At 41.9% G+C, this 17,891-nt stretch overlaps 1 protein-coding gene across 6 annotated transcripts in view; it reads right to left on the reverse strand.

Annotated features, from left to right (window-relative positions):
* CPNE1 (copine 1) overlaps positions 1–17,891 on the reverse strand; it is a 37,622-nt gene that overhangs the window by 5,623 nt on the left and 14,108 nt on the right. For all 6 annotated transcript variants that reach the window (XM_046680074.1, XM_046680076.1, XM_046680075.1 and 3 more), the window contains 6 exons: positions 1,243–1,371; positions 965–1,144; positions 742–816; positions 582–653; positions 358–438; positions 97–186 (listed from right to left, as the gene is read on the reverse strand). In XM_046680074.1, the coding sequence (XP_046536030.1) occupies positions 97–186; positions 358–438; positions 582–653; positions 742–816; positions 965–1,144; positions 1,243–1,371 (627 nt within the window). The remainder of the gene's footprint in view (positions 1–96; positions 187–357; positions 439–581; positions 654–741; positions 817–964; positions 1,145–1,242; positions 1,372–17,891) is intronic.

Below are 17,891 nucleotides of genomic sequence, written 5' to 3' on the forward strand. Positions count from 1 at the left end.
CATAAAGACCAGGAGGCAGGTGGCAAGTGAGAATAAATCCCTCCCCAGGCTCTCTGACCCTGCTCAGTCCACTCTCCTAGGAAGCAAGCTCCTCACCTGAATGGGTGTGCTGGGGTCTCCTCCACAGAAACGCTGAAGGGGAACAGAGAAGCGCTTCCATGTAGGGTTCAGGTTGTTCTTGATTACCTGGAGGAGGAGGGCAAAGCCTTGAGTGAGCTCTAAGCTGGCAAGTAGGGAGCTGCCATTCCTTCCTACCCGTATGTAGTCTCTTTCTCTGTGTTATAAACCTTGGCAGTCACAAATCTCAGGAGATTCTCTCCTACCCAAAGCCACCCCCCAATCCCCAGGGTCCCACACCTCAGATCTGTATGCCAGATGCCATTTCCCATCACCCTGGCGGAAGAACTCCAAGAATGGATCCGATTTCCCCAGGAAGTCCTGCCAATGCCACAAAGACACCAGTTATAAGACTTAGGGAGGGACAATCATTATGCTAGACCTCTGTCCCCATCCCTGCCCTCTAATACACCATCCCTTCCCCCTTAATTCTTGAACCCCCAGGGCCTCCTTCCATGCAGCACCTTCTTATCTAGGTTTCTGGCCTCCACCTCCATGGTCACTACACGGCTATCCTTCAACTCCTGAGCTGAGACCTAGGTAGGAGAGGCAGGAGACTGTATCACCTCATGAACTCCTCATTGATGTAAGTCCCTCCCCAACCCTTGCAGAGTTCTTCCTTACCGTGATGGTCCCCTGCCCAGCAGGTTTTCCAGGCTTCAGCATCAAGGGTAGAGTTAGTATCTGGCTGGACACAATCTAGAGCAGAGCAAGGTGAGGTGTGAAGATCTCAGGCAGGGTTAGGTCCTGCTTGACTCCCACCTCCAAGTTCCATGCAGGCCGGCTTGTCTGACAGGGCTCTTACTGAACCTGTTTCTGAAGGACGGTAATCCCTGGCCCTACATACCTGTCCTAGGGAACACTCTGCCCCTCCTAGGAAGTCATCATCCCCCAGCTCAGGTGTCTTGTTGTCTATGTCATAGATGCCAAATCGGAGCTTCTGGACTGTTTCAAAGTGGTACTTAAGCTGCAGAGTCTTGGAGAACTCAGGGCTTGAACAATTCCGTACTTGCTCAGTCCGGCCAAGCTGTAGGCAGAGGCCAATAAGCATCACGGTCACACACCCTCTACCCCAAAACAGTCTTAGCCTCCCTCCACAACCTTAACCCCCATGGTCCTTCTCACCTCAGCCCAGTTGCCCCCTCCCACATCCTGTAAAAGGACACAGAGTGGGTCAGACTTGGAGCTGATATCCTTGTCAATGAGGTGATCACAGGAAATGGACAGCTGAACCAAGGTCACGCAGTGGGCCATCTGGAGAAAAATGACCTGAGTCAAAAACCGAGGGCCCTTCTCCACCGTTCCCTGACTCTAGGTCCTAGCTTTGGAAGGCCAGCAGGCTTCATCCAGGCAGGGCTAAGCCTGAGTCCACCCCCATGACACCCAAGGAAGAAAAGGCCCTATAGCCTTCATACTCTTCCAATCCCCTTGGGTGAGCTCAATGGGACCAGGAGATGGTAGTTACAACCAACCCTGATCCAAGAGTATGATGGGAAGATGCAGAAAAAGTGTACTGGCCTCCATCAACAACTTTGACTTGGTCCTAATGCCAATAATGCTCCCTAGACCCAGACTCCAACACTGATCTTCTCAGAGACCAATAAATCTCATTCTAAACCCCTTACTGGCCCCAGATGACAACCTAATATAAGTTCCAATCCCAACACTGCCCCAAACACAACTATGATCCAGGTACTGCTACCCAAAAAGTCTCTTCCTCCAAGATTTCCCACTAACCCTGGGGCCAAGCATCTTGAGGTAGAGTTATGATCCCCCCACTGGTCTCTAATCAGCTGCTCATGTCCAGCTCCTCACTATTCTCACCGCCACTACCAGTCCAAGCCATCATTTCTCACCAGGCTTATCTCATTAGCCTCTTTAACCAGTCTCCCTTAACCTATGTCATCCCCACCTCCACTCTCCCATCCTCACACCAACAGGCTATTCTCAATACAGCAATGAGGGTGCTCCTGTTAAAATATGAGTCAGGTCATGTCACACCTCTGCCCAAACCCTAATGATTTCTCACAGCTTAGAAAAAATCCAGAACCTACTATGGCCTACAAGGTCTTGAAAGATCAGATCTCTCTAACCTGATCTAATACCTTCTCTCTTGCTCACTCCATCCTGGCCACACAGGTCTGCTAGCTTGCCATTCCTCAAATAAGCCTGTTTCTACTTCAAAGGCTGGAATGTTCTTCTCTCATATTATCCGCATTGCTTGCTGTTTCCTGACTCCCTCCACGTCTTTATTCAAAATCATCATCTCCATTATGAAGGAAAAAGCTCTCCTATTCTAGCCACTCTAAAATTTCAACCCTACTACCACTGACACATCACATACCCCTTTCCTGCTGTGTCTCTTTAGCATTTATCACTATCTAATATACTACATATATTTACATAATTGGTCTTCCCCACTAGAATGTAAACTCCATGTGAGAAGGGATATTTGTCTTTTCTGTTCATTGCTCTATCCCAAGCTCCGAAACAATAAAATATTTGCTGAATGAAATACATAAGGCCATCTCCAGCCTCAGCTCCCGGCCCAGCCATCTCCAAACTGACTGGCAATCAAGCAGCACCAAGCTTCTCCAATTCATCTGTTTCCTCTGCTGGAAACACTATCTTCTTGCATGGATCACCATGACTCCCACGTAACCCCTCCTCCTACAGTCACCATAACAATTATCCTCAGACCCCTCACTGTCCCTGTGCACCCTGACCCATACACCTCGAGACCATCTGCACGAGGAGAGCGGACAAAGTCAGATCTCTCATCCAGCTTCACTCAGCATTTCCAGTTTCTCAGCACTATACCACAGGATGCCTCCAGCCTCAGCCTCCCCTAAACTGACCCTCAGTCAATCTTTCCCCCAACCCAGCCCACAGTTAGTGTTGTTCCCATCTTGGTGCCTCACGGTCTCCATCTGGAATGCTGTTAGCAATCAAAGTTGGAATGAGTCTTAGAGTTCAAATTGCTTCACATACTGACCCTCCACCCTCCAATGATGGAAAAAACCACCACTGTTACAATACGCTCATTAGAAAGTCCTGCTCCATAAAGTCCTAGCCAAATCAACCCAACCAAGTCTGTCAAATTCTCACTTCTACATGTTTGTCTTATTTCTTCCCCTGTTTAAAATTCCACAGGAAACCCTTATTCCATCTTCCTCCAAGAACCCATCTGATACCTGGAAGTAGTGAAACTCCCAGCTAAAATCTGGAGAAACAGACCCAGTTTTGAATGTTGCCTCTAGAATGTGGCTTTTAGAATTCTGACCAGTCTGATCACCCCTTTGGAGGTTCCCCAAGGACAGATCCAGAGGAGAACACATACTCCCAAGGGAGCAGGACCACAACTTCCCACAAGTCACAATCTCTCTCCATGTTCCTCACCTCACATGTTCTTTGAAGTAGTGTTTGCACAGTATAGAGACAAATGAAGAAGAATGCTCATTTCACTATTGCTGAGAACAGTGGAAAATATGAGACAGCTTAAAGGTCTATGTAAAGGTAGTGACCAAGTAAGTTGTGGTACATTCAGACAATGGAATGCTGAGTAGCAGGTAAGAAACAATTAAGGCAGAACTATATTATATTGATATTATATAAGAAAATAAAGTTGCAAAAAATGGTAAGACAAGTATGACTACATTTTAAACTTCAACTGTATGTATATATACAATAGACTTGAATAGGTACACAAAATAAATACACATGGAAAAATGGAAGACACACCAAATAAATGCAACTTTTAGTTACATCTCAGGGTGGAATGAAGGTGAGAATTTTACATACTCTATACACTTCTGTATTGTTTCAATATTTTATACTGTTTATTTTATATTTTTTAAAGGGCCTCATTAGCTTTTTTCCCCCCAATCCACAACTCAAGTCTTCTTGATTATTCATTCTAAGCCCAAAGTCTCTACCTCCATCCAGCTCAAGAACCCCTACATAACTTCAGGCCTCACTGTCTCTTGCTTCTTCCCTGGTTTCTCCTCCTCCTTAGCACTGCCTCACCTAGTCATCCTTGATGTCAGCTTCCAGAGAGTCTCTACTCTAACTAGAAGCCCTAAATGGCTGCCCATGACCCCTAGGTTCAGAGCCAAACTCCCTAGCAGGGCCACCTCGTGGTACAACTCCAGAGGGCACACTTACACAGAATTCAGCAGTTGTGTGATATGGTGACCCTGCACCCCTAATTCAACCTTCTAAGGTCTTCTCAGTCTGCTCTACCTCTTGCCATTCCACCACCTACCCAACTAGTCATCCAAAGCTATTTCTGTTTCCTCAAACACACACACACGCTGATATTCTGACTTGCCTGCCTAGCAAATGTCTTGTCAGCCAAGGTTCTGCTATATTATTCCTTTATGAAGCCTTGCCCACCTTCCCCAGATAGAATTTCTCTCTCCTCTGGATGACTGCAATGGTAACCCCATCGGTCTTTCTGTAACCACACACAAACACACACACACACACACTCTTGTGTGTTTATTAACCAAACTGACACCAGATCATACCATTTCTCTTCTTAAAACTCTGGAATAGAATAAAAAAACAAAACAAACAAAAACTCTGTAATGGCTCCCCAGAACATTCAAAATAAAATCCAAAGTTCTTACCATGGTCTATAAGGCCCTGCCAGACCTGAACCTTGCCTAGCTAATCATCAGCCATGCAAGAATGTTCTGGCCAAGTTTCATTTCTGATCCACATACACACAACATCAATCTCATTCCCCATCTCAGGGACTCTGCACTGTCTTCCCCAATATACACTCCAGAAAATAAGCTGTATTAGAGTAGGAACCAAGTCTGGTTTGCCTATTTCTATATCTCCAGTACCTACATCAGTACCCATCCTATAGCAGGTACTCAGTAAATATTTAGTGACTTAACATTGAAACTACTACATCAAAATTTTGACTTTTGCCTATCCTCATAATCTATGGGCTCTTTGGAACCAGGGCTGGGTATTACTTCTGTATCCCTAATACTAATGCTTACTACATAGTTGGTACCTCATAAGCATTTGCTCAACTCAAACCTTCAGGCCTTTACCATTTCAACTAATGCCCAGCAGTAAATCTTCCCTGTCCTAAAATTTAAAATTTAAGCGCAGGACTCCTGAAACTCAGTATTAAATGACAGCCATTAAAAAATGGGCAAAAAATTTGATCAGATACTTCATAAAGAAAAATATATGAATTGGAAATAAGCAAAGGAAGAAGTGATCAACAGCACTGGTCATAAGGGAAATGCAAATTAAAATGACAATGAGGTACTATTACATACCCACCACAATGGCTAAAAGTAAAAACACCGACAATGCCAAATGTTGGCAAGGATGTGGAACTCTCATACGTTGTTAGTGAAAGCATTAAATGTACCACTGTGGAAATGGTCTGGCAGTTTCTCATACATTGTTAGTGAAACTATTAAATGTACCAATTCAGAAACAGTCCGGCAGCTTTTAAGAAAACTAAACATACACCTAGTTCAAGAGCAATTCCACTCCTAGATTTTTACCCAAAAGAAATGAAAACATTATGTCCACAAAAATGTTTGTATTAAGAATGTTCACAGCAACTTTATTCATAATAGCCAAAAATTTGAAACAGACTGGGTGTCCATCAATGAGAATAAACAAATCATATGTTTATATATGTAATAGAAACTACTTAGCAACAAAAAGAAACTATTAATAGCTGCAACATGGATGAATCTGAAGCAAAATATATACATAGATTACATTTATAAAACTTTAGGACAGGCAAAACCATATGCCAAAAAAATTCAGAATAGTGGTTGTTCTTCTCCTGTCCCCCAAGGAGGGGCAGGTATTAATTAAGAGGCAGGAGAGAACTCTATGGAGAATGGAAAAGTTCTTTATCTTGAAAGGAATGAGTCACAGGTGCACTTGTCATTTTCATCTAATGGTACACTTGAGGTATATACGCCTTACTGTATGTAAACTTCACTCCCCCCTCCAAAACACATAAACAGATATTGAACTCAAATTAAAGAATGTTGAAATGTTTATGGGTGAAGTGTGTTGGTGCTTGCAACTTCTTTGAAATGCACCAAAAAATAAAATGGTTTGTTGAACAGATAGATATGAGGCAAAACAAATACAGATTTTAAATTGTAGAATCTAAATGGTGGATATATGGGTATTCACTGTACAATTTTTTCAACTTTTCTGTATGTTTCAAGTTTTCATAATAAAATGTTGAGGAACAAATTAAATGGAGGACTACAGGTTTATCCCTGATAAAGAATTTGTTGTGAACTACAAAAGCATTAGCAGTAATTATCCATGATAGTGAGATTACAGGCAATAACTGGAGCTGCTGCCTTTTTCCTCACTCCACGACTTCTCAAAGATCCCATAAAGATAAGCTTTTGGTCTGGGCCAGACACATACAATGGGCCAGGAGCTTCTTCCTGTGCTAGGCCCCAATTTCTGGTAGACTAGAGCATTCTTTTCTAGTCTATTATCATTTCCACCACTTTCCCCACGGCTGGTCCTATCCTATACTTTTTCACTTTCTTCTCTGATCAGACTAAAACCCCAACCAGAAAGCTGTGGGCCCACATGTACCTCAGTAGCATATGGGGCTAGATTCCCTTCTGAGAGGTCAGAGCTTCCTGTGCCACCAGTTTTGTTTTTTTCATAGATCAGCCTCCTTTGCCTAGAACTAGCAACTTTTCATAAGCAAATCTTTATAATGTGTGGTTTTCTATCCTTTGAGTCACATTCTCTTTAATAAATTATCTTATACATGGGATTAATAATCTCTCCCAAATCCTGTTTATCTCCTTTAAAAATCTATCTCTAAGCTCGCCTGTTTGGAAATCTTCCATAACTAAAACTTCTAGTTCCTGTAACTTTTCTGTCCTATATCTCTTGAACATACTTTAAATCAGACTCATTTACTTTTCATTTAGTGCCATTATTAATTAATCTCATGGGACTTTCAGCCTCCTTTATAGGACTAGAATTTTACAAACCATATTAAATATCACTTTAAGTGAGTCAATAAAAGAGAAGTCTCAGAAATTTTCTCTATTTATTTATTTGTGTGAGAGGCCTGGCTAATACTTACCAGGTCTTTGCGCACTCGCTTCTGAACCAGCATTTCTTGCTTGGATGTCTATAATAATCTCCTATCTGGTCTCCCCATTTCCACTCTCAGTCCCCTCCAATCTGTTCTCTATGTTGAAGTCAGAGACCTTCCCTGACCCCAACCCAACAAAACCCAGCTTCTCATAAACCTATCAAAATGTGTACCTTATTTACTTGCTTATTATCTATTTCCCTGACTGGACTATAAATTTAATACGAGGAGGGACCAGATCTGTCCCATTCCAATGACTTGCACATAGCAGGTGCCTTATAAATACCTGTTGAATTAATGCTAGGAAAGTAGTGATAATCCAAGGATCCTAAGAAACGACCCAGGTCTAGCCCTGGTTTGCTGCTGAAGCCAGCAAGGGAGAAGTGAGCTTTCTAGGAAGACGCAACACAAGACTAGCTTGTTATCTCTGCGTGCCCCCACTACCTCTACCTTTCCATTTGGTGTTAGTTAGGAATTGCAAACGGACACAAATGAGTATGTAAACCAATCTTTTCTGTCTTTGTTTTCTACCATTTGGAGTGTCATTTCCGGCTACTTCCTCTTGTAGATTGACTTCCTCTGCTTACCCCCATCACCAACCTTAATGCTTTCCAAGCCCCATATCTTTTTTGTTTTTTTAGGAAGATTAGCCCTGAGCTAACATCTGCTGCCAATTTCTTTTTGCTGAGGAAGACTGGCCCTGAGCTAACATCTGTGCTCATCTTCCTCTACTTTATATGTGGGACGCCCACCATAGCATGGCATGCCAAGTGGTGCCATGTCCGCACCCGGGATCTGAACCGGTTGAACCCTGGGCCACCAAAGCGGAACATGTGCACTTAACCGCTGCCCCACCAGGCTGGCCCCCAAGCCCCGTATCTTGACAGGGCACTTTCCTCCACTGTTCCTTAAGGAAGCCACACTCATTCTCATTTCTATAACTTAAAATTCACAAAATGTCAGAAATAAAAAGGAAGTGAGTGATGATCTAATCCAAGTCCCTCAATTCAAGGCAGAGAAAAGATGTGATTTGGCTAAGGCTATATACATGGTTAAGCAAAATGAGGACTAGAACTCAAATATTTTGACTCCCACCTAGTCTAGGACTCCATTTGGACTGTAGTTATACCCTTCTTCTCTCCTGGAAGAACCTTCCTTCTTTATTTAGTAGCAATCTGACATAGCGGACAAGAATACAGGTTCTGGGGCCAGCCCGGTGGCACAGCGGTTACTTGCGCACGTTCCGCTTTGGCGGCCCTGGGTTCACCAGTTCAAATCCCGGGTGCGGACGTGGCACTGCTTGGCAAGCTATGCTGTGGTAGGTGTCCCACATACAAAGTAGAGGAAGATGGGCATGGATGTTAGCTCAGGGCCAGTCTTCCTCAGCACAAAGAGGAGGATTGGCAGCAGATGTTAGGTCAGGGCTAATCTTCCCCAAAATAAATAAATAAATAAATAAAAGAAAAAAGAATATGGGTTCTGCAGTGAAGTGACCAGGCTCCAAATACTGGCCTTACTCCTTCTAAGCCACAATGAGATACTACTACACATCCACCAGAATGATGTCTTACCTATATAACCGGGGCAAAATTCTAAGCCTGTTTCCTCAGGTGTACAGTGGAATATATTATCTGTACCTGAAGATTTATATAAGTAATGTACACAAGGTGCTTAGTACAGTCTGGTACTCTTATTACCCATAAGTGTTAGCTATTATTATTATCCTTCAAGCCTAGGTCTCATATGCTTCTCTCCTCATGATCTCTCCAGCTCTCAACAGCTTCTCACTCTGAACTACTATACTCAATCCATACCACAACTGTATTCCGTCAACGTTTCTCACTCATTGCCTGTCAGTGAAGTAACAAACTTCTTTAGGACAAACACTGCTTCATCATCTCCTATGTCACACAGCACAGACCTGAGCATACAATGGGAATTGAAACACTTGAAGGAGAGGTCAGCCCAGTGTCATAGTGGTTAAGTTCATGTGCTCTGCTTCCTGTGCTCTGACCCAGGGTTCACAGGCCTGGATCCTGGGCACAGATCTACACACCGCTCAAGCTATGCTGTGGCAGCATCCCACATACAAAATAGAGGAAGACTGGCAACAGATGTTAGCTCAGGGACAATCTTCCTCAAGCAAAAAGAGGAAGATTGGCAACAGATGTTAGCTCAGGGACAATCTTCCCCAAGCCAAAAAGAGGAAGATTGGCAACACACGTTAGCTCAGCAACAATCTTCTTTATCAAAAAATACCCCACAAACAAAAATACACTTGAGGGGCCAGCCTGGTGGCGGAGTGGTTAAGTTTGTGCACTCTACTTTGGCAGCCCAGGGTTCACGGGTTAGGATCTCAGGTACAGACCTATGCACCGCTCATCAGGCCATGCTGTGGTGGTGTCTCACATACAAAACAGAGGAAGATCGGCACAGATGTTAGCTCAGGTACAACCTTCCTCACAAAAAAATATAAAAACAACAAACAACACTTGAAGGGGACTTACAGCCCTGTGCCAAAGCAGGTTTGTATGGTTTGCAAGAGATAATTGTTAAATATTAAGAAATTTTGTAAGTGAATTTGGTAAGTTTTAAACCACAGAAATTGAGCAAATGCTAAAAACCAGAGCTTTCCTTCCCCCACCTAGCCAGTTTACCAACATACCCTTGTTGATAGGGAATCCCACTCTCTGCCAACAGGGAGTAACTTGTGCTTCGTTTTTCATGGTATCCTCTCTCCTGCCCCAAGAGATTCTAATTCTGCTCTTCATAAATCCAAGAACAGATCTTTTCTCCTGGATCCAATGGGATCCAATTCCATGCCAGTTGAGCTGAAACTCATCAGTTGTTCCTGCTCAGGAGTTAGACTGCCCTCTTCCATTCCCAAAACTCTAATAAGGAAAGGCACTAGCCTTCAATCCCAGTTCCAGGCTGTGAGGAGGAAGAATAGAGCACTAATGTGTCTGGGTGGCAGGATCATTCTTTCAACAAACCAAAGCCATGCTTACACTCCTGTTGCCTACCTTGGCATTCTGGAGCAGCTCAGATGCTGGATCAAGCAACAAAAGCCAATCAGGAAATTCTCCATAGGCTCCCAATAAGCAGAACACCACCCATGAAATACTCTTTTCCCGTAAGATTTAAAAGACAAACTACACCGACCACCACCACTCTTCTTCCTTTCCTTCTCTGTCTCCTCAAGGGACATGGAGAAGGCAGACAAGTTTTTTGCTTGTTTTTTACCCCTGCTTCTCTCTCTATAACTCAGGGATTCTCCAAGTTTAAATCAGCAGCCCAAGGACAGTCCTCACAGCTCACAAACTCAACCAAATATGCAAATCCTTACTATAAAACTACACATTCTTTATTCATACATTACGGACTACTAAAATTGAGTTTATAAAACTAAAATTTTAAGCAATAATTTGTTTTAGATCCATATGATACTCAAAAGTCTGGCTGCCACACGGTACTATAGAGCTTAAAACGTGCAAGTTCACAGAGAAAGTGAAAAGTGGGAACACACGGTAAATGGTCAGATTCCTCATCTTGCTCTATTTTGTGAAGGTCAAAAAAGTTTGGAAGCCACTAATGCAACTCCAATGTCCCCAAAGGACTTATCCAAAGTTGAACAAACCCAACCTGTGTCCAACTCTTCTAAGAGAGCCTAGCTTGAGGATAGAATTGGATATGGGGAAGCAAGCAAACTGAGGAAGAAACATGGCCTTCAAGCAAAATAGGACTGTATCAGAGTGGGAGTTTTTCTCTGCCCTATGACTCTGACTGCTTACACAAAGCCTCCACCTGCCTGCTTCAACATAAACATTGGAGCAAGGCTGAAGCCACTTCCCCAGTAGGCTCAGGATCCATGATAGAAGAGTGCTGCTAGTGGCCCTCCCCCAAAATCAGGAAGAGGCAGGGAACAGTTGGTGGAGGGAAGGGCTCTGACTCTGGAGACATCCAGACAGCCTATGATTGAATAATCTCAATTCACTTCTTACTATCAGTGAGACCTTGGGCAAGTTACTTCGCTTCTCTTTGCCTGGATTTTTGCACCAGTCAAATGGGAATAATAATTGTGCCAACTTTACAGGGTTATTGGGAGGATTAAGGCCAACCATGGAGAGTGCCCCCTGCCTGACACAGAGTAAGTGTCCAATGTGTGTCAACTGCTCCTCTTTTTGTGGCTCATAAATGGACCCTTTTGTGATATCATTATCTACTTGATGGTTCACGGGACACTCAGGAGGAATGCCTCTGGTCTACCTGCTCCAGAGGACCTAACTGGCAGGAAAAGGACAGCTCTCAAAAGAGAAAATGAAGACCCTCCCCCTTTCTCCCCTAATTAAGTTCTCAAACTGTAGTGTGGGACTGCTATATCACTCTCAGAAAAACCAGTAGAACTAGTAGCCAAACCAAAATTTTCAGTTCCACTGGCCTCTTTTTAAGGTTCAAATTCACTAGATTTCCAGAAAGAAACAGAATGGCTGGGTTCATATAATTACAGACATTTAAAGCTGGATATAATGAGATTATCTAGTTAAATCCCACTTTGTAGAACACTGAGGCCAGAGGAAGAAAATAAGTAGTCCTGGGACACACAGTAACTGATGAGTCACAACCTGATTCCCTATAGGTCATTTTTATATCCACCCTTGTAATCCAGTCCAATCTGAAGTCCACCTGAACATTAAAAGAGCAGTGAGGCTCATGTGGCCTCTTCCCATGATCCATACTAATTGGCCTTAAACACAGAGGGAAAATAATTCTGCATCCACCACACGTTCTCCCTAATTGTCTGACAGCCAGGGCAGGAATGGAGGAATTGCTGGACTCCACATTTATACGACTTTATCAAAGGAAAAACTTTAAGTAACAATCACTGCAATACTGCAAATACTGCAAATACTGTAAAATTCTGCAAATAAAGTATAATTCACCTCAGGAAAATGATTTATACCAAAATTTTCAAACATCTTATGGGCAGCCAATTCTGCCCCCCCCATCTTGCCCTGCTGGAATCTACATTCTTTTAATCTACCTGCTTTTAATGAGACCCCTGCCTCTCTAGTGCCTGGAGAGTATCTAAGACAACAGTACTGGATCACCTTCCTGAGCATCTCCAGGGCAAGGGCATCAACAAGAACTTGTGCATTTCCAGTGCGCAATGTGACCGATCACACAAAAGGAGCTGAGTGAACAAAAGCAACAGACCAGAGCCTCTGGAAAAGAAACTTACCTACTGTTCACAATGAGAGCCCCCCTCAATGGAATAAATTCACTTGGGATACATGGGAGATTGTAAGATGGATTGCTCTTCAGAATTTGTATGCTAGGGAAGTTGAGAAATTTTAAACAGGAGCATTTCAACAACAAGGAAACTACATTACAGACAGATTTCACTACTTGCCACTGTGGATGGGGTGCAGGGTGGGTGGGGGAGGACTCGAGTTCTGCTGCTGCTTCTGGTGCAGGATTAGTAAGTTTACAATATCAAACTGTCCCCTAGTTAACCTCCAGTGTGGCCCATGAAAAGGGAACAGAGGCAAGCTCTCCAAAAAGAAAAAGTGTACGGGCCGACCCTGTGGTGTAGTGGTTAAGTTGGCGTGCTCTGCTTTGGTGACCCAGGTTCATGGGTTTGGATCCCAGGTGTGGACCTACATCACTCATCAGCTGTGCTATAAAGGTGACCCACACAGAAAACAGAGAAAGACTGGCACAGACATTAACTCAGGGCAAATCTTCCTCAACCAAAAAGAAAAAGTGAAAGACTGGCAACAGATGTTAGCTCTGGGCAAATCTTCCTCAGCAAAAACAAAACAAAAAACTGCAAACACAACAGGAGGAAGAAAAAGGTTAGGAGGAATGCAAAAAAATTCAAATACTCAAAAGGAAAGAAATAGCCAAAAGAGGCAGCAGAGCTAAAAGAGAAATGACAGGGAATAACTTTCTTTATATTCCAAATCTGTGGTGTCCAAAAGCATAGCTCCTAGTCACATGTAGCTATTAAGTACTTGAAATATGCTTATTCCAAATCTCAATGTGCTGTAAAATATGTATTGGATTTTGAAAATTTAGTACAAAAAAATAATATATCTCAATGTTATATTGAGTATATGTTGAAACAGTAACATTTCAGATCTGTAGGGCTAAATAAAATCTATTAAAGTTAACTTCACTTGTTTACCTTTTTAACATGGCTACTAGAAAAATCTAAATGACATCATGTGACTCATTTCTATTGGACAGTGCTGCCTAACATGGAGATCTCCAAAGATCAGACATGGAAGAGGAAAATTTCTGTTGCTGTGTGAATTCAGAGTTGTGCTGTTCAATCCAGTACCCACTAGCCACATGTGGCTATTTAAATGTAACAGTGGCTACCAATTATCGTTTTAGTGCAGATAAGAACATCTCCATTGGAGAAAATTCTATCACACACTGCTGATCTAGAACAAGGACCAAGAGGTGGACATTTTACACAGAAAAGCTAAAACTCTAGCAAATTGATCCCAAACTAGAAAGTAATGAATTTCAGGTAGCCAATTACGCATGTAAGTGGTAAAACTGATAGGGAAATTCACTTAATTCTGGAGTGTTTATGTCTTATCAGAGCATTGGTTTATAAGTGGTATTTGGCAGCTAGTCAAAAGGTAACTAAAAAGATGAAAGGTTCTATCCTTCTGCTAGGCCAGGACGCCCCCAGAACCAGCCTGCCCTCCTGATCGTTCAGCTCAGTCATGCCACTCAGGTTGTGGGAACCTCAGGCTTTGCTGTTATGGGACAACTTTAAGAGCTTCCAGGACAAGCACTATTTTAGATAGTGTCACTGTGCTCCCTCACATTCTTAATCATTTAGTCTTATTAAATTCAGACATTGTGTACCCAAGAACCTTGGTTAGAGATCACGCCTTTCCTCAGCTTACACACAAGGCTTCCATTACACTTGTTTCTGTCTGACCATTTAGCAACTTGCCAGGAAAGCCTTCATCCAGCTCCTGTGAGACATGAGTGTACCTTGTACATGTACAAGTACAACCAAGCACTTACTTGTGTAATTTAAGACTTTAAAGTCTTGAGGAAGAAGCAACTTATTTTACTTCCTTTTCCACCACAGCATGAAAGAGCTGGGTGCACAACATCGCTCAAAAAATGTAGTTAGCATGGGTTATGGCTATGGCTAAGCTGTATATCCATGTGAAATTGTCTTAAAAAGCTTGAAGGCAACAGATATTTTCAATTCCAACCTGTCAATTCAATGGACATAGAAGCAAAGGTAATTGGCAGTGTCTACCTCAGTAATTAAGAGTTGCATTAGTCTTTCCACCACTTTAGCCAGATTATAACGGAGGGATACTGCTGGTCACATAGGCCCATACCACAGAAGGAAGTTATGTATTAAGGATATGACCCTCTCTGTATTGCAACCAAATGTGTGAGGGAGTGAAGTGGAGGGTGGCATTAACTCACTTCCAAGAGGAACAAAAGAAAAAATGAGGAAATCAGCAACAGCAGCAGTAGGTATGACTTAAGACCCCTTAAGTAGCTGAATTTCTTTACACTTAAGCCTTTCCCACTCTGACTCTGTGAGGACTAACAGGTGACATGTGGTAGCACAATAAGGTTTCATTTGTATATTTAACACAAATGCGTAAGAGAAAAATCATATTCACTAACCAACAGCTGTGCGTGAACTCACAAGTCCCCTCCCCCATTAGGAGGCTAGGGCTACAGAGAGAGCAGTGAGGGAGCTTCAGTCTAAGTAAAACTCATAGTCCTGGTTACCAGCTGACTTACTATATAAGCAGGTCAAAGTGGAAAACAGACATAAGAATGGTGATGGAATGAAACACCAAGGGGCAACCTATTTGAATATAGCACAGCTCAATCCTGGGATATGTTATGCTTGTTCAACATCTTTCACTCCGCCTATACTGAATTATGTTCTCTTGCTAGTCACGGCTCTATTTTCAACAGTCACCTCCTCCTCCTCTCAACATGAAATGCCAAGCCATCGGCTGATTAGGAAAAATGACTTGAAATTATTAGGTTACTAAAGTCAGAGTCCAGATGTTCAGAACAGCTGGGGTGCCAACTCCAATGCTCTGCTGTACCATTTTACCACTTCTCTACAACTGGTGTTTGCTTAGTCTCTATGACCTGTCAGTATTTTCACTGGCGGGAGGTCCCTGGGCCTCTTGACAGAACTCAACGAATACAGGTAATGAGATTTTCCCCAGCACTATTTTCTGCCCCCAGATTTTTAGAGTGTTGCCCTTCTGTCCCTGGGGCTGGAATGCTTGCACCAGGTGGCTTTTTGCCCCTCCTGGACTCTTCAGTAAAAGAGCAATACGTAGAAAAGCAGTGCCACTTTGTTTGCTCGTTGCTAGTTATGTTGGTACAGAAAAGAAGCCATATTTTAGGATGCTTGTGAGATCCTCTGGCACAAAGTAACTCAAGGCACCAAGAATAAATCCAGACACAGCACAGTAAAGAATTAACATTTACATGAACAGGCACCAATAAGAGATGAACTTGCTTATGTTGTTGAACAGAAGGGGTTTCCAGTAAAGTCACCACAGCATCAGAGAACTGTGCCACCACTAGAGTATACTTTTTCCAGAACATTTTACAATAAGTCAACGTGATATATCAGATTTTATGCCAAAAAGATGAAACTGAAGTCAAGTAATTTTTTAATGAAAAAGGATAGCAGTAAGCTTGGATTCTATCATATCCCATTATCCCATAAAAGCTCTACTTTTGAGCGGGTAAGGAGAAGGGTGGCGATGCACATAATTGATAAACTATTTCTTGCTGTAAAACATTGGAAAGCAGACAACAATGAATTATAGAAGTGAATGATCTCTCCTGAGCAAGAAAGGGAGACATATTAACACACAGTCCACTCCTTTAAGATGGTAAAGGCCACTCTGAGTATCTGTAGGCAGCTGATTTCACTCCGATTTTTCAAACACTTAGTCAAACCTTCCTAATTTTAGAAAAGCTCAGCAATCACCTGGAACTAAGTCAGTCTAGTCTAAATCTCTCTAAAACAAGCTGGGTATTCAAACTCAAATACAGGCTAAAATGCTTTCATGATAAAGATAAAAATTATAAACATTTTTCAAGAACTTTGGTTAAAAGGAACAGCCCACTAATTTCTCTGCAACTCCAGACTTTTTTTTTGTTTTTTTTAAACACTCTGAGTTTTTGGAAACTTTTCATTTGCTAATTTTTTCAGTATAAGCTGAACAAATGTGGTAGGGACAAAACCAGAGCACCAATGTCAGAAAGCAGCAATATTTTTGATTCCTCTCGCCTTTTCCCCATCTCAAACACCTCACATACTAATGCAAAAACAAATAAGTAAACAAAAAAGAAAAACAAAGCTTCAGAGATATATGCAATTGCAAATGTATTCTGAAGATTTCTTTTCCCATTTCCTAATCAATTTTTTAAAAAGACAATTCACAGCCCCCTTTAAGACTCCTTCTATGAAAAGGAGCATCTAGTTTCCGGTTCTTTCTGAGGCCACATAAGGATGTGCCTTGCTAGCAACACACACATAATACAAGTCTGAAAAGGTAGATACCATAGATTTGACCTAGAATCAAGTTTCCTCCCTGCCGTTCCAGGTATCCTCTTCTTTCCACACTTCAGCATTAGCAGAAGGATAAGCAACAATTGTGACCTCCAAGATCACCAAATCCACCTCTCCAAAGGCACAAAATATTTTCAGTAGTTAAGAAAAAACACAAAAATAACCTGATGGTATAGCTCCATAGAATACTCTTGTGCAGTTAAAGCATTAAAAGCATCAGCCTGTTTTATTTTGTGACAAGTTTATTGAACAGTATTCAAGACTTCATCTTCATAAACAAAAACCTCTGCTGAATGATGCCAAAGCAGTATTTGCTGGCAATGTTGTGGCCATACCGGCAACCAGTCATTTTATTGTGTTTGGTTTCTAAAGTTTGGACTACTACAGAACTGCCAGTACAACTATTTAAATGTGGTAATTTTTCCAAGAGTGGGAAATAATTTTTAAAAGTGATCACTGGCAGGAATTCTTTCCAGAAGATTTGACTAGAAGCAATTTTACATTTTCTTTACTCATTTTTTTAAGTGTTCATGAAACTGATGAGTGGATTTATTTTTAAACACTTGATCCACAACTGTACACAATGACAGAATCCAATAAAAGGGACTTTAAGTTTGATTAAGGCTTTCATGCATCCTTATTTTTATCCAAGGTATTTCCCCCCAAAATGTATGTTTGCTTACTTCCATACACAGCCCTAGATTTTCATTCAGTGGGTTAAGACTGACCTAATTACACTTAATATTACTCTGAAATTTTTAATAAAGCTTCCTAATGGAATTTTCACTGTTGAAGCTTTGACAACTTGGAGCACAAAGCTAGGAACTACATTTCACTTAACAGTGTTGCATTAAAAAAAAAAAGCCACTAATAATTGTACATCCAAACTACAGTGTAAACAAAGAACACACCTCCAAATTTTGCTTGTTAACTAAATGTTTCACTAAAGTTTACAAATTTGCTTATTTATAAAACACATTTTATAGATTTCTCTAATCCTTTAAACTAAAAAAATAAACAACAACACAACTCATCGAAGGG

This window comes from Equus quagga, chromosome 12, assembly GCF_021613505.1.
Source record: "Equus quagga isolate Etosha38 chromosome 12, UCLA_HA_Equagga_1.0, whole genome shotgun sequence".
NCBI classification, from domain to species: Eukaryota; Metazoa; Chordata; class Mammalia; order Perissodactyla; family Equidae; genus Equus; species Equus quagga.